This window comes from Hypanus sabinus, chromosome 8 (assembly GCF_030144855.1).
Source record: "Hypanus sabinus isolate sHypSab1 chromosome 8, sHypSab1.hap1, whole genome shotgun sequence".
NCBI classification, from domain to species: domain Eukaryota; kingdom Metazoa; phylum Chordata; class Chondrichthyes; order Myliobatiformes; family Dasyatidae; genus Hypanus; species Hypanus sabinus.
The window spans coordinates 92,650,017-92,676,313 of record NC_082713.1 but is presented as its reverse complement, the minus strand read 5'-3'; the positions used below and the strand labels follow the sequence as shown (position 1 = coordinate 92,676,313).

The window sequence follows — 26,297 nt, the reverse complement described above, 5'->3', positions numbered from 1 at the left end:
TAATAACGCAAAGGTCATTGCCAGAGGCTCAGCAGTCTTCTCCCTTGCTTTCAAAGTAGACTTGGGTATATCTCATCTGGTTCCGGTGATTTATCTAGAGTTGAGGGAATTTTGCAGGACTTCAGTCTGAACCCTTTATTTCTCCCGGCACTTCTTTTAACATACAGATGTTAGCCATTTGGTCTAGGAGGCTTGCAGTTGCATTATTTTACTTTGTACTTCATACAGTGACTGCTTTAAGTTTGTTCTTTTCCATCTAGGATTATTGGAAATTATTTGGTGTATTTCACTGTTAAATACAAAGTTTTTATTCATTGTCTATTTTGTTAATTACCATTATTAATAACCCCATCTAATACTTGAATGGACCAACACTTGGCTAATTAGCTGATTGTAGTAATGTGGGATTTTAAAATAAAATAGTCAGGAATTTAAGCTAGATGCATAACTAAGGCAATGAAAGTCAAGAAATGCAGTGATTATGTGTTAACAGAAGAATTTTGGATTACTTTAAGGAGAAGATGCATAAAGGAAACTTGTTAAGAGATAACAAAGCCATAATTGAATGTTTCAGCAGCAGGTATCCCAAGGCAGGGTCAGAGTCCGGGTAAACTAATCATTGGGTAAAGGGTTGGCAACTTTAGTTAACAGTGCTGATCGGTGGGGGGGGGGGGTGGGGGGGGTGGGGGAGGGTAATGATGGTGCAAAGTGCATTCCTAATCTGACAGAAGGTAGAAAAAGGAATGAGTGTGAGCTATAGCTGACTGAACTGCCAGTGCCTGCCCAAAGAGACATTTGCAACTACTGAAATTCAATCCTATCAATTTCAGAAGTAACCTTTAAAGATCAAAGTAATCTTAAATCTAGTTTGTACATCTCTATGTATTGATTCCATTTTCTGTCTTCAGTTTTGCCCTAATACCAGGGGAAAAACACGATACTTGACGTCTACTGGTGCTGATGGGACTATCTGCTTTTGGCAATGGAATAAAGAGAATATGAAATTTAAGTAAGTGATTTGAAAAGTGTTCTGTTCTGCTTTGTGGTTGTGGACCTTTTGATTTTCGTTTTCAACTTTTAGGAATTTAGTAATGATCTTGGTGAAGAGACATGATTAATTTGTATAATCTCTATGCATTTTTTAGCAGAGTTGATGGTATAAACACTTGTTAAAATATCATTCTGTCATATATCATAAGTGGTAGTTGTTAACAGTAGAGTGATCTTCCCCAGTTTGAGCTATACTATTTTCCTGATAACTAGTATTTAATTAATTTTTCATTGTAGGACATTGCTATACATGTTTTCCCTGCTATCGGAAGGTAGAGCATTCCTATGAAACGGTTTGTAAGCCAGAATGTCGTAAAGTGAATAAGCAATTACCATTTATTAAAATGGGAAAAATTTGAGAGCGTTCCCAGACCCAAAAAATAAGCCTATAAAATCATGCCAAATAACACATAAAATCTAAAATAACAGTAATAGATAGTAAAAGCAGAAAGGATATGATAAATACACAGCCTATATAAAGTAGAAATACTTATCTGCAATCATTGCAGCACTGTCTACTGTAGCGAAAATCTTACTATGTAGCATAGTGGAAGCATTCACTCCAGTAACCTTTAAGCTATGAAGCTGCCAAATCATGCCAAATAATGCAAAAAGATACACAGCCTATATAAAGTAGAAACAATATATGTACAGTGTAGTTTCACTTACCGGAATCGGGAAGACAGTGAGCACACTGATGATGGTGTGTTAGCCTGAGTTGTTGAAGGTTGGGGTGCTGGGCAATTTTTTCCAATAAATTGCAGTCTCATCACAGTTAAACACTGGCTTATACGAATAAGCACCTTCTGAAATTATTTTCTTCAGTTCTGCTGGGAATTTTTCAGCAGCTTCAGTATTAGCTGAAGCACTCTCTCCAGTAAATTTTAAACTATGAAGCTGCTGAAAAGTTCCCTGCAGCCTAAAAGAGACCACTTTGCTATGAGCAAAACCAGTAGTAACATCAGCAGCTTTCAAGATTCTTTCTGTGTGTCAGTAGTGCGAATGGTGGACACAGGCAAGTTCAATGCGCGGACAATGTCCTTACTTTGTTGAAAAAGATCGAAACGCTTATTACGTCCAGTTTTACACTAAGCTTAACACCTTTACGAGCTCTCTTAGGCTTATCCGATACTTTAGGGCATATCTTGCTAACAGATGCACAAAATAAATCGAGATAAAGCTCAGATGCTCACAGACACATGTTTAGGCTATGGCGGCTTGGTGTTAAATGCAGTTTGGGGGAGGAGCTTGGCTGCTTAGGGCACGTGCTGTCTTTTTTCGTAAAAGCAAAAACTGTTTGGTTAGTGAAAACAGGAAACTAATGTAGGTCTTTAGTAAAAGCGATGTGTCGTAAAGCGAATGTTCGGAAAACGGGGATCACTTGTATTGGTATTGGCTTATTGTTGTCACATTTACCAAGGTGAAATATTTGTTATGTATAATGTTTATACAGATCAAATCATTATATGGTGCATAGAGCTAGAATAAGGTAAAATAATGCAGAATAAAGTTTAAAATCTACTGAAAAATTGTAGTTCAGGTAAATGATGAAGTGCAACATCATAATGAGGTAGACTGAGAGGCACGGTTCACAATATCAAAACATACAAGAGGTCTGTTCAAGAGTCTGATAACCGTGGGATAGAAGCTGTCCTTGAGCCTGGTGGCATGTACTTTCTGAGTTTTTGATCTCCCAGTGGGAGAAGGGAAAATGTACCTTCTCCCAGTGTGGGTAGGGTCTTTGGACATGCTGGCTGCTTTACTGAGCATCAAGGAGTATCGACAGAGCCCTTAGAGGGGAGGTTGGTTCCTGTAATATGCTGAGCTGTGTTCATGACTCTGCAAGTTTTTCTGCAGTCGTGTGGAGCAGTTGCCATACCGAATCTTCGTATTCCCGGACAGAATGGTGCATTGGGAAAAATTGGTAAGAATCAATGGGGGCTTGCCAAATTTCTTTAGTCTCCCAATGAAGTAGAGACTGTGGAAGTGAGTGGTGAGCTTTCTTGGCTGTGACATCAATGTGATTGAAGCGGGACAGTATTGGTGATGCTCACATGTAGGAACTTAAAGCCCTCGACACTCTTAACTTTGATGCTTTTGATGTACATGAGAGCATATGCCCCATTCTGAAGTCAATGACCAGCTCTTTTGTTTTGTTGAAATTAAGGGAAAGGTTGTCATGACACCATGTCACTAAGCTTTCTATCTACTTTCTGTACTTTGAATCATTGTTATTTGAGATGTGGAGCCACTACAAGCTTAGAGATGGAGTATTTGCAGAATTTGGCCATGCACTCAGAGTGTACAGGGAATAGATTTGGGGACTGAGGATACAAGCTTGTGGAACACCAGTGTTCAGAATAATCATGGTAGAGGTATTGGTGCCTTTCCTTACTGATGATCATGCGTTTTTGGTCAGAAAGTCAAGGATCCATGCCTGGAATTTGGTGTTGACTTTGCTTGGAATAATGGCACTGAACTATATCTGAGCATAATAGCCATTGTATCTTAAACACTCAGCTTTACATTCAATTAATTATTTGTTTTGAGTTAGTTATAAAGATAGTATACATCTGCCAATTTTACAGAACCAAGTGGAGTGAGGGAGAAATGTTGGTCAGGAATATGGTCAAAAATCGTAGCTGCTCCCCATTAAATAAACATTGAATCTTTTATATTCTTCAGAAATGGCAGTTGGAGACATGATACAGTATGCATCTGGAAAAGTTATAGATTAATACTTTGGAATTATTAGGAATTCAGTTTTCTATTCTTGTGAATGTTTTTATTAAAATAAATATTTCTATTTTACAGTAATCTTCCAGTGAAATTTACCGATCGATCCAGACCAGCAAGTCAGATTTCCTGTTCCTCTTTCAGTTCTGGTAAGCTTTTCTTCACAGAGCAAAATATCTTTTTGAGTACTCCTTCCAAAGAGATCATATTTAATCCTCCAGAATTTATTTTGCCACCTTATTCAGTATACTTTATAGAGTATACATATATTGAATAGATTAAAAATCGTGCAAAAAACAGAAATATATTAAAAAAGAAAATAAGGTAGTGTCGAAGGCTTTAATGTCCATTTAGGAATCTGATGGCAGAGGGGAAGAAGTTGTTTCTGAGTTGCTGAGTGTGTGCCTTCGGGCTTCTGTACCTCCTCTCTGATGGTAACTGAGAAAAGGGTGTGCCCTGGGTGATGGAGGTCCTTAATAATGGATGTTGCCTTTCTGAGACATTGTCCCTTGAAGATGTCCTGGTTACTTTGTAGGCTAGTACCCAAGATAGAATGACTAAATTTACAACCCTCTGTAGCTTCTTTTGGTCCTGTGCAGTAGTCCCCCCCTCCCCCACACCAGACAGTGGCACAGCCTGTCAGAATGCCCTCCACGGTACATATCACGGTACATATGTTGAGTGGATTTGTAGACTTACCAAAACTCTTCAAACTCCTAATGAAATATAGCTGCTGTCTTGCCTTCTTTGTAACTGCATCGATATGTTGGGACCAGGTTAGATCCTCAGAGGTTTTGACACCCAGGAGCTTGAAACATGAATGATGACATATTTGACCAAATTAACAGCAGTGCTGATAAGCTTCAAGAAACAAGGGCCCCCATGACTTCACTGAGAATGATCAGAAGTCAAGAAATATAGTAACCACTTTTTAATTGAAGACCGTGCAGTGCATTTTACATTAATATGAACTTTAGAGTCATAGAATCATGCAGTTCTGAAACAGATACTTCCCATGTCTATGCCAACCATCAAATACATTTATCAGCACTGGGTCTGTAGTTTTTGTATGCTGATGTAGGTGAATGTACTAAATGTTTTGATGGTATCTGCTTCCAGCTAGTTCAATCCCAATCTCCTTTCCTACACTATCCTATAGCCTAATCCTAGTTTAATGCCACCTACAATATAATTCCATATTTCATTCATTCTTCAACATCATGAAGAGTTATACTCACAGAAACTGGCATTTCAGCCCACCATATCCATGTTAACAATCAATTACTCATCTATACTAATTGACTTTCTGAGCACTTGGCCATAGTTTTCAATGCCACACAAACCAATTCAAGTGCTTGTCTAAATGTTACATGTGGAGAGAATACCATCTTACACCACGTTCGTCAGTCAGTGCACTCCAGATTCCAACCATTAAAAAAAAATTCTTCCTCCAAGTTGCTTTACATCTTTTTTTCTTAAACTTACTTTCTGTAGTTTTGGCAACAAGCACATAATGTTGGAGTAACTAAGGCCAGGCAGCATCTATGGAAAAGAGAATAGTTGACATTTCAGGCTGAGACCCTTCATCAAGACTGGAGAAAAAAGTCAGAGTAAGAAGGTGGAGGTGGGGGGAGGAAACACAAGGTGATAGGTGAAATCAGGGTGGGGGGTAGGTGAAGTAAAGAACTGTGAAGTTGATTGGTGAAAGAGATACAGGGCTGGAGAAGGAGGAATATGATAGGAGAGGACAAGAGGCCATGGAAGAAAGAAAAGGGTGAGGAGCACCAGAGGGAGGTGACAGGCAGGCAAGCAGATAAGGTGAGAGAGTGGAATGGGGAATGGTGAAGGGGCATTACCACAATTTTGAGAAATCGATGTTCGTGCCATCAGAATGGATCCAGAATAAAAGGTGTTGCTCCTTCAGCCTGAGTGGCCTCATTGCAGCAGTAGAGAAGACCATGGACTAGTATGTCAGAATGGGAAGTGGAATTAAAATGGGTGGCCACTGGGAGATCCCACTTTTTCTGGCAGATGCAGCATAGGTCTATGTTGGGATCTGTGTTGGATCTCACTGATATACAGGAGGTCACACCAGGACCCCAACAGACTCACAGGAAACGATCAACTATTGGCTTAAGTATATGCACGGACTTGGCCTCCACCGCAGTCTGTGGCAGAGCATTCCAGAGATTTACTATTCTCTGGTTATAAAAATTCCTCCTTACCTCTGTTGTAAAGAGTGGCCCCTCAATTTTGAGACTGCTCTCCAGTTCTGGATATTCCCACCATAGGAAACATCCTCTCCGCATCCACCCTATCTAGTTCTTTCAACACTTGGTAATTTTCAATATGATCCCCCTTCATTCTTCTAAATTCCAGTGAGGACAGGCCCAAAGCTGCCAAATTCCTGATATGTTAACCCCTTCATTCCTGGACTCATCCTTATGAACCCCCTCTGGACTCTCAATGACAATGTATCCTTTCTGAGATGTGGGGCCCAAAACTGTTGACAGTACTCTAAATATAGCCTGACTAGTGTCTTATGAAGTCTCAGCATTAGTTGTTTTTATATTCTATATTTTATATTCTATTCCCCTTGAAATAAGTGCCAACATTGTATTTGTCTTCTTTACCACAGATTCAACCTGTAAATTAATCTTTTGGCAGTCTTGCTCAAGGACTCCTAAGTCTCTGTACCTCTGACATTTGAACCTGCTCCCCATGTAGATAATAGTCTGCACTATTGTCCCTTTGACCAAAATGTATTATCATACATTTCCCAACACTGTATTCTATCTGGCACTTTACTTGCCCATTCTTCCGATTTGTCTAAGTTCTGCTGCAATCATGTTGCTTCCTCAGCACTACCTACTCCACCACCTAACTTCGTATCATCCATAAACTTTTCCACAAAGCCTCAATTCCATTATTGTAATCATGAGAAAAGTAGAGGTCCCAATACTGACCCCTGAGGAACACCATTAGCTAAGCTCTGTCCAGAGACAGAGACATCAAGAAAGGGGAGTGATGTGTCAGAAATTGACCAGATAAATTTGCGGGCAGGGATGAAGTTGACAAGTTCTGCATGGGTGCAACAAGCAGCAGTAATGCTGTCATTGATGTAGCGTAGGAAAAGTTCGGGAATGTAGGCTTGGAATGTAGATTGTTCCATGTAGCCAACAAAAAGACAGGCATAGCTGGGACTCATGCAAGTGCCCATAGCTCACCTTTTGTTTGAAGAAAATCGGAGAAGCCAAAGGTGAAATTACTGAGAGTGAGGACGTTCTGCCAGATGGAGGAGAGTGATGGTGAAGGGAACTGGTGTCCAGAAAGAAATGGAGATCTTTGAAGCCTTCTTGGTGGTGGATGGGGTGTATAGGGACTGGACATCCATAGTGAAAATAGGGACCGAAGTAACTGAAAAGATCCAAAGACTATGAAGTGTCACAGATGTAGATAAGAAGGGACTGAACCCGGGGGAATAAAACTTGAGTCGAGGTATGTGGATGAAAGTTCAGTGGGGCAAGAACAAGCAGAAACAATGGGTCTATCTGGATAAGCAGGTTTGTGGATATACAGGAAGTGTGGGGTGAGGGAAATGTGAGGTTTGTGGCTGTGGATGGGAGATCACCCACCCGTAGGTTGCTGATGATGTAGGAGATGATGGTCTGGTACTCCTTAGTGGTGTCAAGTTCTAGGGGTAAGTAAAAGGAGGTGTCTGAGAGTAGTCGCCAGGCCTCCGCTAGGTCAAGGACTGACTGCCAGACTACTACATCAACCCACTTATCTGGGTTTGATGGTGAGGTTAGGATTAGTGTGGAGAGAGTGGAGAGCCGACCGTTGGGAAGGAGTGAAATTGAAATTGGAGAGAGGAGTAGTGAAGTCAAGACTGTTGATGTCCCATCGGCAGTTAGCAATGAAAAGATCCAAAGCAGTCTGAAGACCAGAGTGGGGAGTCCAGGAAGAGGAGGAGGTTTGAAGATGGGAGAAGGGGTCATCATTGACTGGTGGAGACTCCTTGCCAAAGAAGTAGGCATGTACGTGGAGGCAGCAGAAGAAGAGCTCAGCGACATGGTGAGTGCGGAACCCACTGAGGTGTGGGTGCAGGGGGACTAAGGTGAGGCCCTTTCTGAGGAGAGAATGTTCTGCCTCAGAGAGGGGAAAGTCAGAAGGGATGGTGAAGTCCCAGCATGGATGGGAGTTGAGATCAGAGGAGGGAACGGGTTGGTAGTGTTGGGGGAAGGGGTGTTCAGGGAGATGGGGTGAGAGGAAAAGGAGTCTCTGAGGACCCAAGAACTGACGGTGGAATCAAGAAACATGGGATTTCAGTGGTGGTGGGGGAAGGTGAGACGGGGTTCCATTAGTAGAGTGTAGTCTGCTCTCACCCCATCCTCCCGCTCCCTAACAGGGATAGGGTTCCTCTTGTCCTCATCAACCACCCAACCAGCCTCTGTGTCCAGCATATAATTCTTCATAACTTCCGCCACCTCCAATGGGATCCCACCACCAAGCATATCAACCCCCCCCCCCCCCCCCACCTTCTGCTTTCTGCGGCTATCACTCCCTAAGCGTCTCCCTTGTCCATTCGTCCTTCCCCACTGATCACCCACATAACACTTATCCTTGCAAGTGGAACAAGTGCTACACCTGCCCCTATGCCTCCTCCCTCACTGCCATTGAGGTGCCCCAAACAATTCTTCCAGGTGAGGTGATACTTCACCTGTGAGTTTGTTGGATCATCTGCTGTATCTGGTGCTCCCGGTGTGGCCTCCTGTGTATCGGTGAGACCTGAAGTAGATTGGGAGACCACTTCACTAAGCACCAACACTCCATCTGCCAGAAAAAGCAGGATCTCCCAGTGGCTGCCCATTTTAATTCCACTTCCCATTCTGACATGTCAGTGACTTTTGCGATGCTTGACTGTTGAGATGAGGTCACACTCAGGTTGGAGGAGCAACACTTTATATTCTGTCTGGGTATGGTTTCCTTAAGGGAAAATCTTGTTTGACAAGTCTGTTGGAGTTCTTTGAAGAAATAACAAACAGGATGGACAAAGGAGAACCCATTGATCTGTATTTGTATTTTCAGAAGGCCTTTGACAAGGTGCCACACATGAGGCTGCTTAACAAGCTACAAGCCCCATGGTATTACAAGGAAGATTCCAGCATCGGTAAAACAGTGGCTGATTGACGGGAGTCAAAGAGTGGGAATAATGGGAGCCTTTTCTGGTTGACTGCCAGTTTCTAGTGGTGTTCCACAGGGCTCTATGCTGGAACTGTTTCTTTTTACATTTAATGTTAATGATTTGGATGGAATTGATGGCTTTGTTGCAATGTTTACAGATGATTTGGAGATAGATGGAGGAGCAGGTAGTTTTGTAGAAGTAGAGAGGCTACAGAAGGACTTGTACAGATTTAGAGAATGGGCAAAGAAGGGGCAGATGGAATACAGTGTTGGGAAGTGTATTGTCATGCTCTTTGGTAGAAGAAATGAAAGAGTAGACTATTTTCTAAATGAAGAGAAAATGCAAAAATCCGAGGCACAAAGGGACTCGGGAGTCCTTGTATAGAATTCCCTAAAGGTCAATTTGCAGGTTGAGTCTGTGGTGAGGAAGATAAATGCACTGTAGCATTTGGACTAGAATATAAAAACAAGGATGTAATGTTAAGACTTTGTAAAGCACTGGTGAGCTTCACTATGAGCAGCTTTGGGGCCCTTATTTGGCAAAGGATATGTTGAAACTGGAGAGGGTTCAAAGGAGGTTCATGAATATTATTCCAGGATTGAGTGGCTTGTCATATGAAGAGTGTTTCATGACTCTGGGTCTGTATTCACTGGAATTCCGAAGAATGAGGGGTGTCCTCTTTGAACTCTTTCATGGTGAAAGGCCTTGATGGAGTGGATGTGGAGAGGACATTTCCTGTAGTGGGAGAGTCTAAGGACAGAGGACACAACCTCAGAATAGTGGGGTGTCCTTTTAGAATGGATATTCAGATTCAGCTTATTGTCATTTAGAAACCACAAATGCAATGCAGTTAAAAAATGAGACAACGTTCCTCCAGAATGATATCACAAAAGCACATGACAAAGCAGACTACACCAGAAAATCCACATAATGTTTGGCAATCCCCAATCCAGAGTCTGGAGAGGCTGCTGCGTATTAATACCGTGCTACCATCTTAGCGCGTTCCCTGATATGAGGAGGAATTGAAGGATTTCTTTAGCCAGACAGTGGTGAACCTGTGGAATTTGTTGCCACAGATAGCTGTGGAGGCCAAGTCTTTATTTATATTTAAAGCGGGTTGATGGATTCTTGATTGGTCAGTGCATGAAGGGATTCAGGGAGAAGGCAAGATATTGGGGCTGAGAGGAAAAATAGATCAGCCATGATGAAATGGCATAGACTCGATGGGTCAAATTCTGCTCCTATATCTTATTGTCTTATGGAATCAAGTTAAGGAAGCTGGGTGGGCAAATATGAACAGTGCGGTGGGGGGTGGAGACGAGGGAGTCTGTAGGATGAGTGTGTGGATGATGGGCAGATAGAGCAGGTGCAGAGAGGAAAGACACACATTACAATGGGGCTGAGGGTTTCGGAGTCTGATGTGGGTGCAGGAGGAACTGAGTATATCAGGGGAAGAAGAAAAGGAACCAAGGGGGCAGTTTACCTGAAACAGGAGAATTGACTGTTCATGTCATGGGGTTGCAGACTATATCCCTCGATATGTCTCTATTTTGCACTTTGCCTCAAACCCAACAGTGGAAATGTGGGAATGGGAAGGAGAATTAAAATGGCAAGCAATCAGCAATTCCAGGAGAATGGCATGCATATTCTATCTCTTGTTGCCTTGGGGCCTCCAATACCATGACCTTTTCAGTCTTGTCCAGTGCTTGAATAGTTATCCGAGCATTGGGTTTAGTTGCTTTGATGTGCTGTATTTGATATGGTACATGGAGCTTAGAAAAATAGAGGGCTATGGGTAACTCTAGGTAATTTCTAAAGTAAGTACATGTTTGGCAGAGCATTGTGGGCCAAAGGGCCTGTATTGTACTGTAGGTTTTCTATGTTTCTGTGCTCTGGGACCTTGACCACATTGTCTCAAGTCTTTCTGTATCGGACCTTTTTGTTTGGCCTGACACAAATCGGTTGAATCTCAGGTTTTCCTTTCTCTCAGAGATGGGTCTGCCGCCTCGCCTTGCCTCGTTTTGCGTATCCTACTATTACCACTCTTCCCAAAGAGTGTTACTTTACACTTTTTTAGGATGAAATTCTACTATCATTGCTCTCCCCTTTTTCCTATCCTCCTCATTATTGACAGCAACATCCGTTGTTGAATTTAAATAAGAATCTACTTCATTTTTAAGTACCATTGCTCTGTTTAAATTTATTTTAAATTTTACTTTACAGGGGGAATGTTTATAGCAACTGGGAGTACAGATCATGTGATTAGGGTTTACTACTTGGGTTCTGGCTCACCAGAGAAAATTTCTGAGCTGACAGCACATACGGTAAGATGCTAAACATTAATGTCACAATTTGCATTGCAGATGTTAGTTAAGTTTGCATATAGTAAGTCAAGTTAGTTTTGCTTTACCAAGATTGAAGGAGTCTTGCTGTTAAAATAGTTTCTTCTTTACTAAAAAAAACTGCATAAACTTTGCAAATATGTTCCTTTCAAATATAATTTTGAAACATGTACTTGTTTAACATGTCGCTTGTTTAACCTGTGAGTAAGCTTCCTTGTGAAGCTGTAAACAAAGATGATTGCTTTTACATGAGATTCTTCCAAGGCTCGATTTACTTCCTATTTACATTTTATTTCACGATACAGCATTCAGTTTTATTGTAAAACTAGAATAAATAATTTATTTAACTTTGAAGCAGAGTGCTTCTTGACCTAAGACTTGTGTATTCTGCATAGGCTGGAAGTTAATTCCCCCAAAAAAAACTTTAGTACCACTTGAGATGGGTACCTTCAAATGTTTTGTAAGCAGTCTTAATGGAACAAGAATGTTTTTCTTTACTTATAGGTATCACATTGTTAGAGAAGTGTTCCATTAAGTTCTCGATTTCATTTTAATTTGTGGTAGGGACGGTTGATGTTTAATCATTTTTTTGAGTTCAGTGAAATTTTTCTATCTGTGCATATTAACTGCAATAATAAAATAATACATTTATACAAAGCAGTACATTAATGCTAGCCACTTGAATAATTGATTGATGAAATATGAGATGTAATTGTTTTGGAAATAGTTAATTTGAAACTTTTTTTAGTTCTTTTTAAAGTTGGTGTATATATCTTGCATTAAAACAAAGAAACTTCTGATTTTAAACTGGTAATATTTGCAGTTGGTCATTTTTGAGCTTGTACTTTTATAACATTATAGTAGTTCTTCCTCTCTCTTAACCAAAGCTCATGAGTTTATTTTAAATGGATTAATATGTATTATTAAAGTAAACGGAATATTAAGCATTCACCTATGATTGTGGAACTTTAAATATTGTATATATTGTATATGTGATTTTTGCCACTTGACAAATATTGGAATGAATGCAAGTTTGTGTAATTGGTTAAAAGTACTAGGACTGCGGACTTTTAAAATGTTTGGAATATTGGCACACTTCCTACAAATTTTGGACAAGAGCTGACTGATTCATATTAAATTTTATGTCGAACTTTGTTCCTGTATAATGTATAGCTGAATTGGATTGTGGAAGGGACCAGAATCTTTTAATGTTCTCTCATTCTCATATAGGATAAAGTTGTCGCTATTCAGTTCTGCAACAGTAGCCACAGGTAAGTTAATGCCTTAGCCCTAGTAGAGTGCACTTTCTGCCACAGTTGCTTATTTTGTGGAAATTAGAAATAAAATGTCCTCCTGTATTAGAAGACTTCTAATATTGTACTAAATTGGCTCTTCCTGTCCTTTTTATTTATTGTTACCCTTTCCTCGCAGATTTCTCTACAATTATTATGTATTCCCACATAGAATCCTTATTGTAACTCTGTCAACTTGAGCTCCTACCCTGACTGTTCCATGACCTTCTTCAACATAGAACGCAAGATGAGGCAGAAGCATGTCATTCAGTTCCTTATTTCTAATCTTTAATCTCTGTGCTACTTTCCTGGATTAACTCCATATTCATTGATTCCATTCATATATGTTAGTCTCAGTTTTGAATGAATTAACTGACAGAGATTGATATAGGTGCAGAGATTCGCTGCCCTTTGGATGCTGCAGTTCTCCTTATCTCTTATTTCTGAGGTTACCATACTTGTTTTTAACCATGAGAAATTAACAAGCTTTACATCTGAGGGAGTAAGTAGGCTAGAAGTGTGATATGGACAAATGTAAGTTGATGCACTTTAATATGAAGAATGACAGAGCAAGTTGTTTGTTTATTTATTTACTTTTAGGGATATAGCATGGAGTAGGCCTTCTGGCCCTTCAAGCTCCACCCACCCAGATTAACCCTGACCTAATCATGGAACAATTTACAATCACTAATTAACCTACCTTTTATGTCTTTGGACTATGGGCTGCAACTGAAACATTCAGGAAAAATCCTTGTATTCCACATCCTTGGACATACAGCGACTCCTTACAGAATGGTGCCATAATTAACCTCCAAACTATGTTCTACTAGCCACTACGTTACTGTTAAAGTGTAGTAGTATCACAAAATATTGCCATTGTGAAAGACCTGGGACTCCTTGTATTTGAAACAAAAAGGGCTAACCTCCAAGAATGCAAATGGATTTATGGCATAAATTTCAAGGCATGCGGAGCACAAAATAGAAGTTGTAATGCAGATTTACAGGCAGCTGTGAGCTTGCACCTGCAATACAATGTACAGTTTAACCTCTGATGTAGATATTACAGATAAGTTCCATTTGTTTGATTCTTGGAATGGCATACAGAAGTTGAGTTGGCTGGAGCAAACACGAGGAAATCTGCAGATGCTGGAAATTCAAACAACACACACAAAATGTTGGGGGAACACAGCAGGCCAGGCAGCATCTATAGGGAGCAGCCCTGTCGACTTTTCGGGCCGAGACCCTTCATCAGGACTAACTGAAAGGAAAGATACTAAGAGATTTGAAAGTAGGAGGGGGAGGGGGAAATGGGAAATGATAGGAGAAGACCGGAGGGGGTGGGATGAAGCTAAGAGCTGGAAAAATGATTGACAAAAGTGATACAGAGCTGGAGAAGGGAAAGGATCATGGGACCGGAGGCCTAGTGAGAAAGAAAGGGGAATGGGGGAGCACCAGAGGGAGATGGAGAACAGGCAGGGTGATGGGCAGTGAGAGAACAAACAACTAAATATGTCAGGGATGGGGTAAGAAGGGGAGGAGGAGCATTAACGGAAGTTAGAGAAGTCAGTGTTCATGCCATCAGGTTGGAGGCTACCCAGCCGGTATATAAGGTGTTGTTCTTCCAATCTGAGTGTGGCTTTATCTTGACAGTAGAGGAGGACATGGATAGACATATCAGAATGAGAATGGGATGTGGAATTAAAATGTATGGCCACTGGGAGATCCTGCTTTCTCTGGCGCACCAAGCGTAAGTGTTCAGCGAAACGGTCTCCCAGTCTGCGTCGGGTCTCACCAATCGGGCCACACTGGACGCAGTATACCACACTGGCTGACTCACAGGTGAAGTGTCACCTCGCCTGGAAGGACTGTCTGGGGCCCTGAATGGTGGTGAGGGAGGAAGTGTAAGGGTAGATGTAGCACTTGTTCTGCTTACAAGGATAAGTGCCAGGAGGGAGATCGATGGGAAGGGATGGTGGGGACGAATGGATAAGGGAGTCGCATAGGGAGCGATCCCTGCGGAAAGCATATGGGGGGGGAGGGAAAGACGTGCTTGGTAGTGGGATCCCGTAGGAGGTGGCGGAAGTTATGGAGAATTATACGATGGACCTGGAGGCTGGTGAGGTGGTAGATGGTAGATCTTCCTGTCTCCATCTCTGGAGACGGCTTATCTACTGATATCTACTATAAGCCTACAGACTCTCACATCTACCTGGACTATTCCTCTTCCCACCCTGTCTCTTGCAAAAATGCTATCCCCTTCTTGCAATTCCTCTGTCTCAACTGCATCTGCTCTCAGGACGAGGCTTTTCATTCCAGGACAAAGGAGATGTCTTCCTTTTTTAAACAAAGGGGCTTCCCTTCTTCCACTGTCAACTCTGCTCTCAAATGCATCTCTCCCATTTCCCACACATCTGCCCTCACCCCATCTGCCCACCACCCCACTCAGGATAGGGTTCCCTTTGTCCTCACCTACCTCCAGCCTCCAGGTCCAACGTATAATTCTCCGTAACTTCCGCCACCTCCAACGGGATCCCACTACCAAGCACATCTTTCCCTCCCCCACCACCTTTCTGCTTTCCGCAGGGATCGCTCCCTACGCGACTCCCATGATCCTTTCCGTTCTCTAGCTCTGTATCACTTTTGCCAATCACCTTTCCAGCTCATAGCTTCATCCCACCCCCTCCGGTCTTCTATCAATTTGCATTTCCCCCTCCCCCTCCTACTTTCAAATCTCTTAGTATCTTTCCTTTCAGTTAGTCCTGACGAAGGGTCTCTGCCTGAAACATCAACAGTGCTTCTCCCTATAGATGCTGCCTGACCTGCTGTGTTCCACCAGCATTTTGTGTGTGTTGTTTGAATTTACAGCATCTGCAGATTTCCTTGTGTTTGAATTAAATCATGTATGTTATTTTGTTGTTATTCTGTGCAGTTTTATGTCAAATATTTTGTAAACCTACATAAACTGTGCCATGTGTGCATTCAGTGCACACATACTTCTGTCACAGGAGAAAAATTTGCACAGCATATGATTTTTGTGTACACAGACGACTAAAAATTAGAGGGAACATTGCTCTTCACTATCTCCTGTGAATCTAACTGTACCTTTGTAATTTGCTACATCCCTCTGACATCTACAATCCTGGCAAATTAATTTTTGGATGTAATTTTTACACCTTTGATGGTCGTGCTCTGGAATTGTCCACAAAACACTGCTTTTCCCCCTCTTTCCATAATTAAGATGCCCCTTGTAATTTATCTCTTTGGCCAGATCTTTGGTCATAATATTCCCTTCTGTGGCTTGGATTGTATTTGATAATGTTTCTATTAGATACCATTGGGACATTTTGCAATATTACTTATATTTTTGTCAATATGATGTTATTCACAGCACTTTAGTGGTTTCAAATTTACTTAAACAATTCTCTCTCTTCATTTTCACCCAATTTTGGCTAGTTTAAGATTTCTTAGTGGTAGCCGAGATGGAACAGCTAGAATATGGCAATATCAACACCAAGAGTGGAAGAATATAGTCCTTGATATGTTTACAAAGTTACCAGGGTAAGTTTTGACATCATTTTGCAGCGTCTTATGCCAATAAATAAGTTTTTCCAACCTGTGCACATGTCAATTCTCTCTCAATTGCATTTCAAACATAGTAAATTTGTCCAAATATTGCTTCAATAAATTCCCAGAGTGTCCTGTCTCTGAATTACTGGTTTGAAACACTGATCTTAGTTACTGTATTTGGTAAATTACTAAGGGAAAATTTAATGTTAGTTAACTTTGGACCGTGTCTTAACTCAGCTGTAACATTGTCATATCTAGGAAGATCATGTATTGCACAGAGAGAGTACTGCCTTCTCAGTGGTATAATCTTCTAGATGAACATAAAAACTCTCATTAAGGTATATGGAGGAAAAACCTGGGAGTGTATTGCATCTCTGGCTGATGGTTGTCCTTTGAGTAGTATTATGAAAACTAAAGTTTTGTTGGGCATGAGATTTCTGTTGTATTAGCGTTCATTTACTGTGAGAGAGCTTTGCCTGAATTTTTGGGAAATGCAATATATGTGTAAATTTGTTCTTATTTCATCAGTGTTTTATCAATCTTGATTTTTCATCCTCGTGAGGTGGAAAGAAACTGTTGAAATGCACTCAGTGGGAGAGCATTTGGGAGATAGTGATAGAACACAGAATAGAACAGCACGGTACAGGCCCTTCGACCCTTAAACCCTGCCTGCCATATAACCACCCACCTTAAATTCCTCCATATACTTGTCTGGTAGTCTCTTAAATTTCACTAGTGTTTCTGCCTCCACCACTAACTCAGGCAGTGCATTGCACGCACCAACCATTCTCTGAGTAAAAAACCTTCCTCTAATATCCCCCTTGAACTTCCCTCCCCTTACCTTAAAGCCATGTCCTCTTGTACTGAGCAGTGGTGCCCTGGGGAAGAGGCGCTGGCTGTCCACTCTATTTATTCCTTTTAATATCTTGTATACCTCTATCATGTCTCCTCTCATCCTGCTCCCCACCAAAGAGTAAAGCCTTGGCTCCCTTAATCTCTGTTCATAATGCATACTCTCTAAACCAGGCAGCATCCTGGTAAATCTCCTCTGTACCCTTTCCAATGCTTCCACATCCTTCCTATAGTGAGTCAACCAGAACTGGACGCAGTACACCAAGTGTGGCCTAACCAGAGTTTTATAGAGTTGCATCATTATCTCGTGGCTCTTAAACTCTGTTCCTCGACTTATGAAAGCTAACACCGCATAAGCTTTCTTAACTACCCTATCTACCTGTGAGGCAACTTTCAGGGTTTCTTGGATATGTATCCCCAGATCCCTCTGCTCCTCCACACTACCAGGTATCCTGCCATTTACTTTGTACTTTGCCTTGGAGTTTGTCCTTCCAAAGTGTACCACCTCACACTTCTCCAGGTTGAACTCCATCTGCCACTTCTCAGCCCACTTCTGCATCCTATCAATGTCTCTCTGCAATCTTCGGCAATCCTCTACACTATCCACAGCACCACCAATCTTTGTGTCGTCTGTAAACTTACCAACTCCTCCCTTCTACCCCCCACATCCAGGTCGTTAATAAAAATCATGAAAAGTAGAGGTCCCAGAACTGATCCTTGCGGGACACCACTAGTCACAACCCTCCAATCCGAATGTACTCCCTCCACCACGACCCTCTGCTTTTTGCAGGCAAGCCAGTTCTGAATCCAACTGGCCAAACCTCCCTGGATCCCATGCCTTCTGACTTTCTGAATAAGCCTACCATGTGGAACCTTATTGAACATCTTACTAAAATCCATGTAGAATATATCCACTGCACTACCCTCATCTATATGCCTGGATACCTCTTCAAAGAACTCTATCAGGCTTGTTAGACACGATCTGCCCCTCACAAAGTCATGCTGACTGTTCCTGATCAGACCATGATTCCCTGAATGCCCATCGATCCTATCTCTAAGAATCTTTTCCAATCGCTTCCCCATCACAGACATAAGGCTCACTTGTCTATAATTACCCGGACTACCCCTATTACTTTTTTTTTGAACAAGGGGTCAGCGTTCGCCTCCCTGCAATCTTCTGGACAACGAGGACATAAAAATCCTAACCAGAGACTCAGCAATCACTTCCCTTGTCTTGTGGAACAGCCTGGGGAATCAGGATCCAGGAACTTATCCGTCCTAATGTATTTTAACAACTCCAACACCTCCTTTCTACTAATATCAACATGCTTCAGACCATCAACCTTACTCATATTGTCCTCACCGTCATCAAGTTCCCTCTCATTGGTGAATACCAAAGAGAAGTGAGGACCTTGCTCACTTCCACAGCCTCCAGGCACATTTTCCCACATTTATCTCTAATCGGTCATATCTTCACTCCTGTCAACCTTTTGTTCTTCACATAATTGAAGAATTGGTTTTCCTTTACTCTACTTGCCAAGTCCTTCTCGTGACCTCTTCTTGCTCTCCTCAGCCCTTTCTTAAGCTCCTTTCTTGCTGCCCTATATTCCTCAATAGATCCATCTGATCCTTGCTTCCTAAACCTCATGTATGCTCCCTTCTTCCACCTGACTAGATTCTGCACCTCTCTTGTCACCCATGATTCCTTCACCCTACCATTCTTTATCTTCCTCACCAGGACAAATTTATCCCTGACCTCCTGCAAGAGATCCTTAACCATCGACCACATGTCCATAGTACATTTCCCTGCAAAAACATCATCCCAATTCACACCTGCAAGTTCTAGCCTTATAGCCTCATAATTTGCCCTTCCCCAATTAAACATTTTCCTGTCCTCTTTGATTCTATTCTTTTCCACGATAATACTAAAGGCCAGAGATCGGTGGTCACTGTCCCCCAGATGCTCACCCTCTGAGAAATCTATGACCTGACCTGGTTCGTTACCTAATACTACAACTTTGTAGATCTAGTATGGTATTCCCCCTAGTCAGCCTGTCAACATACTGTGACAGGAATCTGTCCTGGACACACTTAACAAACTCTGCCCTGTCTAATCCATTGGAACTAATGAGGTGCCAATCAATATTAGGGAAGTTAAAGTCACCCTGTTATTTTCTCTGTGTCTATGTTAAAACAATTTTATCTAGAAGGTGTGTTCATTTATGAAGCTTTAAACATAGTCAATTGTAGGTAATATTGATTTCTCAGTTCTAAGTATCAAATTTGAAGATTTTTTACATGGATTTGTATTCATTGATTGGAACATTGGGTCAATTTTGTAGTGTAAATTTTAAATACAAATCCATCAGATTTTTGCCATTTGTTGAGAAGAAATGTGCATGAAGGAAAAGTATGAGGATTTGCACCTTTAATCATTGTTTTATTCACAGGAGCAATTTGGTTCCCACAGAAGACAAAGTCAGTAAGTTGAAGGTAACCATGGTAGCCTGGGATCGTTGTGATAGCACAGTAATCACAGCAGTGAATAATTTTCACTTGAAAGTGTGGAACTCTTATACTGGCCAGCTACTTCATATTCTCTCGGTAGGTAATGCTGATCTGTGATTGAATTGATTATCAGTTAGGCTTGTTCTAAGCTTTTGCAGTAGAGTGGCTGAAGCTTTTACTAGTTCTGCTGTGGTGTACTCTATCCAGTGCTGACCTTTGCACCAGATATTTGAGTCCAAAATGGAATACAGTAAAATGAAACTTCTAATATTTGTGCAGTTGTAATGCTATTGTGATACTGTAATTTCCTTTGGAATCCATAAAGTATCCATCCAATTTGTCCTTAAATATAAAGCTGAATAATCTAGTTTACGTTGGTGATTAGTATCTGTTAAAGCTTGTTTTGGTTGTAAGTAAATGTAAATCAACTGATGTATATGAGTAATAATGTTTATGAAACTGATTTTTCTACAGGGTCATGATGATGAAGTTTTCGTACTAGAGGCACATCCATTTGACTCCAGGATTATGTTGTCTGCAGGGCATGATGGCAATATATTCATCTGGGACCTTTCAAAAGGTACCAAACTCCGGAACTTTTTTAACATGGTGAGTACATGGGTGAAGCATGTTCCACATTTCTTCAATTGTGCTATTCTATGCAATAAAAATTCATGAAAGCAAATCTTGTCAAATTCCTGTTGAAAAACCAGTCTCCCTTTTAACACCCACATAAAGGAACCTTTATTTTAATATTTATTGCTTTTTTCCCCCACAATCTTATTATGTTTCATTTTGTCTAATTTGCACAATACTGCTAATTTAAATAGATCTGGGATTGTTTACTAAAAGTGGATACTTTAAATGCAAAGCATTATTCAATCCATCAACGTAACCAAAAGAGATTTTATTTATTTTCTGCAGATTGAAGGTCAGGGTCATGGTGCTGTGTTTGATTGTAAATTCTCTGCAGATGGACAGCATTTTGCATGCACAGACTCTCATGGACATGTACTGATCTTTGGATTTGGCTGCAGTAAGCTATATGAAAAGGTAGGTTAAGTGTTTGCATCTGAAAATGCCATGATTTTGAGAATAGTCATCGCTTGGCTGCTCTGAAATTACTTTGTCCACAATATATTTATTGTTCAGCTCGTATGTAGCGGACATAAATACTGACATTTCAATAATGAGCCTGCTGCACTGTTACAAGTATTTCTATATTTATCACAATTTTAACTGTAAACTAGTAAAAGAAATGTTGGAAGTATTATCTGATAAAGTACATTATTATTATAATTATTATATCTTTGCCCTGTATGTCTCTCTTCATTTTATCTCTGTCCTACCCTGCCTTTTAAAGTCTGAAACTTTTGCCTAGTGTAAATGTTGAATTCTTTTTGCTGAATGGCTTTATCTTTCTTAGCCTTTATAGCTTTTTGGATGGGAAGCAAGCCTAATTCTGCTCAGTTAAATGTTCTGCACGTTGTGGACCAGATTGAAAAACTAAATGGTGCTCTAGAAATGGAAGAATACAATTTATAATAATAGTTTAAAAGTTAATGTTATTAGATTTAGTGTGGTGAGGAACATCAAATTGCATATATAAGTCAGAATTTTTTTTGTAGTTCAGGTGTAAACTTAATTGGCATGGTAAAATTTGGAAGCATTGACATGCATTCACTTTGAGAAACAAGCCATCTATTTTAAATGAATGATACTGGGAGAAAACTCTTCTATACTGATTTTACACAATAGTGTAAACATCTTCAAATAGTAGAGCATGGTTCTCTTCAGGTCTTAATGGATAATACTAAATATTGGTATCATTTAGGTAAGGAAGCTGTGAAGCTCTATTGTTAAATGATTTGAAATGGAGATAACCTGGGAGCTAAATACATGATCTCAATCTGTGAAATGTATAGGGAATCAGGAATTTTGTTTTTAATCACAATTCATTTGCAATCACAATTGGAAATGTATGAAGTGAGGGCATGATCAGCTTTCACTACTTACAGATTGTAGATGAGAAGGCCTGCTTTGCTCATAAGGGTCTTGTCTCTAGGGTGCAGCAATGTGACTATCCCTTGAACCTATTATCCTGTAACACAGCAGTGCTTTCAGGAAGGGAAGACGGAAAGCAGAAAAGGAAAGGGTAGAATAAAACTGCACACTGTTGTGTCTGTAATCTTTTTCAGTAAAAAAACAAAAGCTTAATTTGCGAATTGCTGTTTATGTTCCTAATTGTTAAATTCAAATGTAAATGTTTTTCCTTGCAATAGGTTCCAGACCAAATGTTTTTTCACACTGATTACCGTCCTCTTATCCGAGATTCCAATAATTATGTACTGGATGAGCAGACACAGCAGGCACCTCATCTCATGCCTCCCCCATTTCTGGTTGATGTGGATGGAAACCCCCACCCGACACAATATCAGCGGCTGGTGCCTGGTCGGGAACATTGCATGGATGAACAGCTGGTTCCACAGTTGGGGTACATAGCAAATGGTGAGCATAGATTTTGGGCCATCTGATTACTTTTTAGGAAAAACATGTTTCTGATAGTTTTAAGCATCCTTTGCTAACTAAAATAGTTCCCTACTTGTGCTTGATATATTTTCTCAATCTTAGAAATGATATTGTTAATATTTGTAAATACTAGATATATTCATAAGTGAGGTATCCCCTTTCCCTCTAAATTAGCATTTAAATGAGTGGTATAGTTTCTCTTCCTAGAGTATGTTGTTGTAATGTAAGACTCTGCGAGGGATTTGAGATTATTGCGGTCAGCTGAGATCCAGCGTCATTTGGGATGAGTTATGGTAAAGTCATACACTCAGGAGCAAGAAGTGACTTTTACACTTCCTGATTCACATATACAGTTCTGTGCAAAAATCTTAAGGCACCCAAGATTTTTTATATGGTTTCAGATGGTATGTCCTCCACAGAGCTCTGATCTCAACATCACCGAGACTGTCTGGGATTATCTGGAGAGACAGAAGTAAGCAAGACAGCCAAAGTCTGCAGAAGAACTGTAGCAAATTCTCCAAGATGCTTGGAACAACCTACCAGCTGATTTTCTTATTAACATTGCATGCCAGTGTACCTAAGAGAATTGATGCAGTTTTAAAGGCGAAGGGTGGTTACAAGAAATATTGATTCGATTTTTTTTTACTGTTTGGTGCTCTTCTTAGTAATTTTTTTTCTATTTAGAAACTTTTCATTATTTTTGAAAACACATTGTTTTACAGAAATTTTTTTCCATGTGCCTAAGACTTTGGTTGGCACTGTACTGTACATTTAAACATACAGTGAAATGTGTTGCTTGCTTTAACAACCAACACAACCTATGGGGGGGGACAACCTGTGAGTGTTCCCAGATGTAACCTACCCACAGTGCTCAGCAGAGCGACACAGAGTGCAACAGCAGCAAAAAAAAAGCCTTTTCCTTCCCACCATCCACACACAAATAGACAGTCTTTCAACTCCATTCTCCAGGCTTCAGCCACTGGGCTTTGGCTTCCAGATTTCTGATCAACCTTTGGTATCTTTAATATCGATCTCCAGACTAGTCGATGACGGTACCCAAACTCCAGATGACCTCCAGCCTTGACCTCTGGACATATTAACTGACTGTCACTTAGGCCTCTTGTTCGCACGTTCTTTGAGCTCAGAGTGGAGGCTTAGACTTTGTCACTCATCCATGTCACTAGCCATCAAACCGTGGGGCGGAGGCCTGACCTAAAAGTCCTCCACATCCTTGTCTATAAGCCCTAATCTGATCTCTAATTCACCTCTCTATCCCGCAAACCATCTCAACAAACTTTAAAAAATACAAACAAATCTGAGCCATAATCTTGATGGACTGCCATCTTGAAAAAATACCTTCTGTCTTTGTACCTCTTCTCCATTGCAAATTTTATGTTTTGCAGGCACTTTCTTCTTAGAAGCAAAATGGATAAAAAAAATTGAAAACCGATTTATTTTAACATTAACATGGTATTATTAAGAATAAGAGTTGGGCAATTGGAATGGCCTGTTTGGCTATTCAGTCAATTTATGGCTGGTCTACACACCAACTCTACTTTTCCACTTTTGATTCAAGTCCTTAACAACAATAGTTACCAATTTAATTTGTGAGAGCTCCAATTATTGTAATATACAATTTATTGAAAAATTGTAAATTTGTATGATATTCTGTGTGATAAAATTAAATTTTCTCTGGGGTGGTTGAACATTCTCATAAAATAGTTTACTGGTACCTTTTCAATATTTTAAATGTTTGGGTCAGGTTACCCATCAGACTTCTATGCTCAGTGAATATGCGCTAAGTTTTTCAGTTTGTCTTTAAACTCAAGAGGAAGCTCAGTGAATCCATGCAGGAATCTTTCCAGTAAAAAATTTGTGACATATGTTGACAAAAATTGATTGTGTCTGACTAAGATGATGAGATAAAGTAAACGATTTATGTATACCCGATTTTATTGTTATATGAACTTAGATTTCCAAACCTACTTGCTACTCTGTGGTCTTCTATTTTCTAGTTTTATTAAATATTTCACTTTATCTTCTTGCATTCAAAGGACATGACTTGTACTCTTCTCACATAAATAAAACATTGCCCCCATTTCCTCTGTGGCCATAATTTTGCAATCTCAATGACAGTCAGTTCATATTGTAACTTCCTGTTCCATCTGCATTGTTGAGCTTTGCAACTAAATGTCATCTTACAAACATTTTGTTTAAACAATTGAGTTATTAGCAAATATGGCGAACTTCAGGCTACTCATTGCTTTTTAAAAATGTTTCTTCTATTCTCACTCCTAGCACCTAACCAGTTAGTAGCCCGAGTCAGAAGGCTACATACAAGATGTGCTTTTGACTTTGCTAAAAATACTGACATCGCTGAATATATCTAAAATCTCATTAATCCTTTTTCAGTTCCAGAGTGGTTTTTAAGACCGTAAGACATAGGATCAGAATTAGGCCATTTGGCCCATTGACTCTGTTCTGCCATTCAATGTAGGCTGATCCTTTTTTGTCCCCCTCCTTAACCTCATTCCTTAGCCTTCTCTCTGTAACCTTTGATGCTATGTCCAATCAAGAACCTAACAATCTCTGCCTTAAATAGGCCTCCACAGCTGCCTGTGGTAACAAATTCCACAAATTTACCACCCTCATGCTAAATAAAATTTCTCCATATATCTGTTTTAAATGGACACCCCTCTATCCTGAGGCTGTGTCCTCTTGTCCTAGACTCTCCACCATGGGAATATTCTTTCCACATCTACTCTGGGCCTTTCAACATTAGAAAGGTTTCAGTGAGATTCCCCCCACCCCCCATCCTTCTAAATTCCGGTGAGTACGGACCAGGAGCCATCAAACATTCCTCATATGATTCCCAGAATCATCCTTGTGAACCACCTGTGGACCCACTCCAATGCCAGCACATCTTCTCTTAGATGCAGAGCCCAAAACTGTTCACAGTACTCAAGCTGAGGCCTCACCAGTGCATTATAAAGCCTCAGCATCACTTCCATGCTCTTGTATTCAAGACTTCTTGAAATGAATGCTAACATTGCATTTGCCTTCCTCACCACCGACTCAACCTGCAAGTTAATCTTTAGAGTGTTCTGCACAAGGACTCCCAAGTCGCTTTGCATATCAGATTTTTGGATTTTCTCTCTGTTTAGGGAATTGTCTGCACATTTATTTCTACTACCAAAGTGCTTGACTGTTTATTTTCCAAAATTGTATTTCTTTTGTCACTTTCTTGCCCATTCTCCGAATCTGTCTCTGCAGCCTGTTTCCTCAATGCTACCCGCCCTCCACCAATCTTCGTATCATCTGCAAACTTGGCAACAAAGCCATCTATGCCATCATCTAAGTCATTGATATACAACATAAGAAGAGGCAGTCCCAACACTGACCTCTGCGAAGCACCACTAGTCACTGGTAGCCAACCAGACAAAGTTCCTTTTATTCTCACTCACTGCCTCCTACCAGTCAGCCATTTGCTCTAAGCATGTTAGTTATTTTCCTGTAATACCATGAGCTCTTAACTTGCTAAGCAGCCTCATGTGTGGACCTTGTCTAAGGCCTTTTGAAAATCCAAATGTACAACATCCATTGCATCCCCTTTATCTATCCTACTTGTAATCTCCTCAAAGAATTCTAACAGGTTTGTCAGGCAAGATTTTCCCTTAAGGAAACCATGCTGACTTTGTCTTTACTTCTCCTGTATCACTAAGTATTGTGTGACCTCATACCAATGTCTTCCAAGCTGCCAAGGTCAGGCTAACTGTCAATAATTTCCTTTCCCTTCCTCCCACCTTTCTTAAAGAGTGGAGTGACATTTGCAATGTTCCAGTCCTCTGGCACCATGCCAAAGTCAAAAGAATTTTGCTAATGCCTCCTCAATCAACTGTTAACCTCTTTCAGAACCCTAGGGTGTAGTTCATCTGGTCCGGGTGACTTAGTACCCTTAGGTCTTTCAGCTTTTTGAGCACCTTCTCCCTTGTAATAGTAACTGCACTCACTTCTCTTCCATCACACGCTGCAGCATCTGGTACACCACTCGTGTCTAGCACAGTGAAGAGAGATGCAAAATACTTACATTGTTCATCAGTCATTTCCTTGTTCCCCCATTATTATTTCCCCAGCTTCATTTTCTAGCGGTCCTATATACACTCTCATCTCTTGTAACTTGAAAAAGCTTTCACTATCCACTTTGATATAGTTTGCTAGTTTGCTCTCATATTTCAT

The 26,297-nt window shown here is 40.5% G+C and overlaps 1 protein-coding gene across 4 annotated transcripts in view; it reads left to right on the top strand.

The window, feature by feature from the left end:
• The window catches only part of brwd3 (bromodomain and WD repeat domain containing 3), a 290,623-nt gene that overhangs the window by 43,323 nt on the left and 221,003 nt on the right, over positions 1-26,297 (top strand). For all 4 annotated transcript variants that reach the window (XM_059977491.1, XM_059977490.1, XM_059977489.1 and 1 more), the window contains exons 9-17: positions 909-1,009; positions 3,865-3,935; positions 11,195-11,295; positions 12,544-12,584; positions 16,059-16,163; positions 19,475-19,628; positions 20,007-20,141; positions 20,457-20,585; positions 21,815-22,040. In XM_059977491.1, coding sequence (XP_059833474.1) covers positions 909-1,009; positions 3,865-3,935; positions 11,195-11,295; positions 12,544-12,584; positions 16,059-16,163; positions 19,475-19,628; positions 20,007-20,141; positions 20,457-20,585; positions 21,815-22,040 — 1,063 coding nt within the window. The remainder of the gene's footprint in view (positions 1-908; positions 1,010-3,864; positions 3,936-11,194; positions 11,296-12,543; positions 12,585-16,058; positions 16,164-19,474; positions 19,629-20,006; positions 20,142-20,456; positions 20,586-21,814; positions 22,041-26,297) is intronic.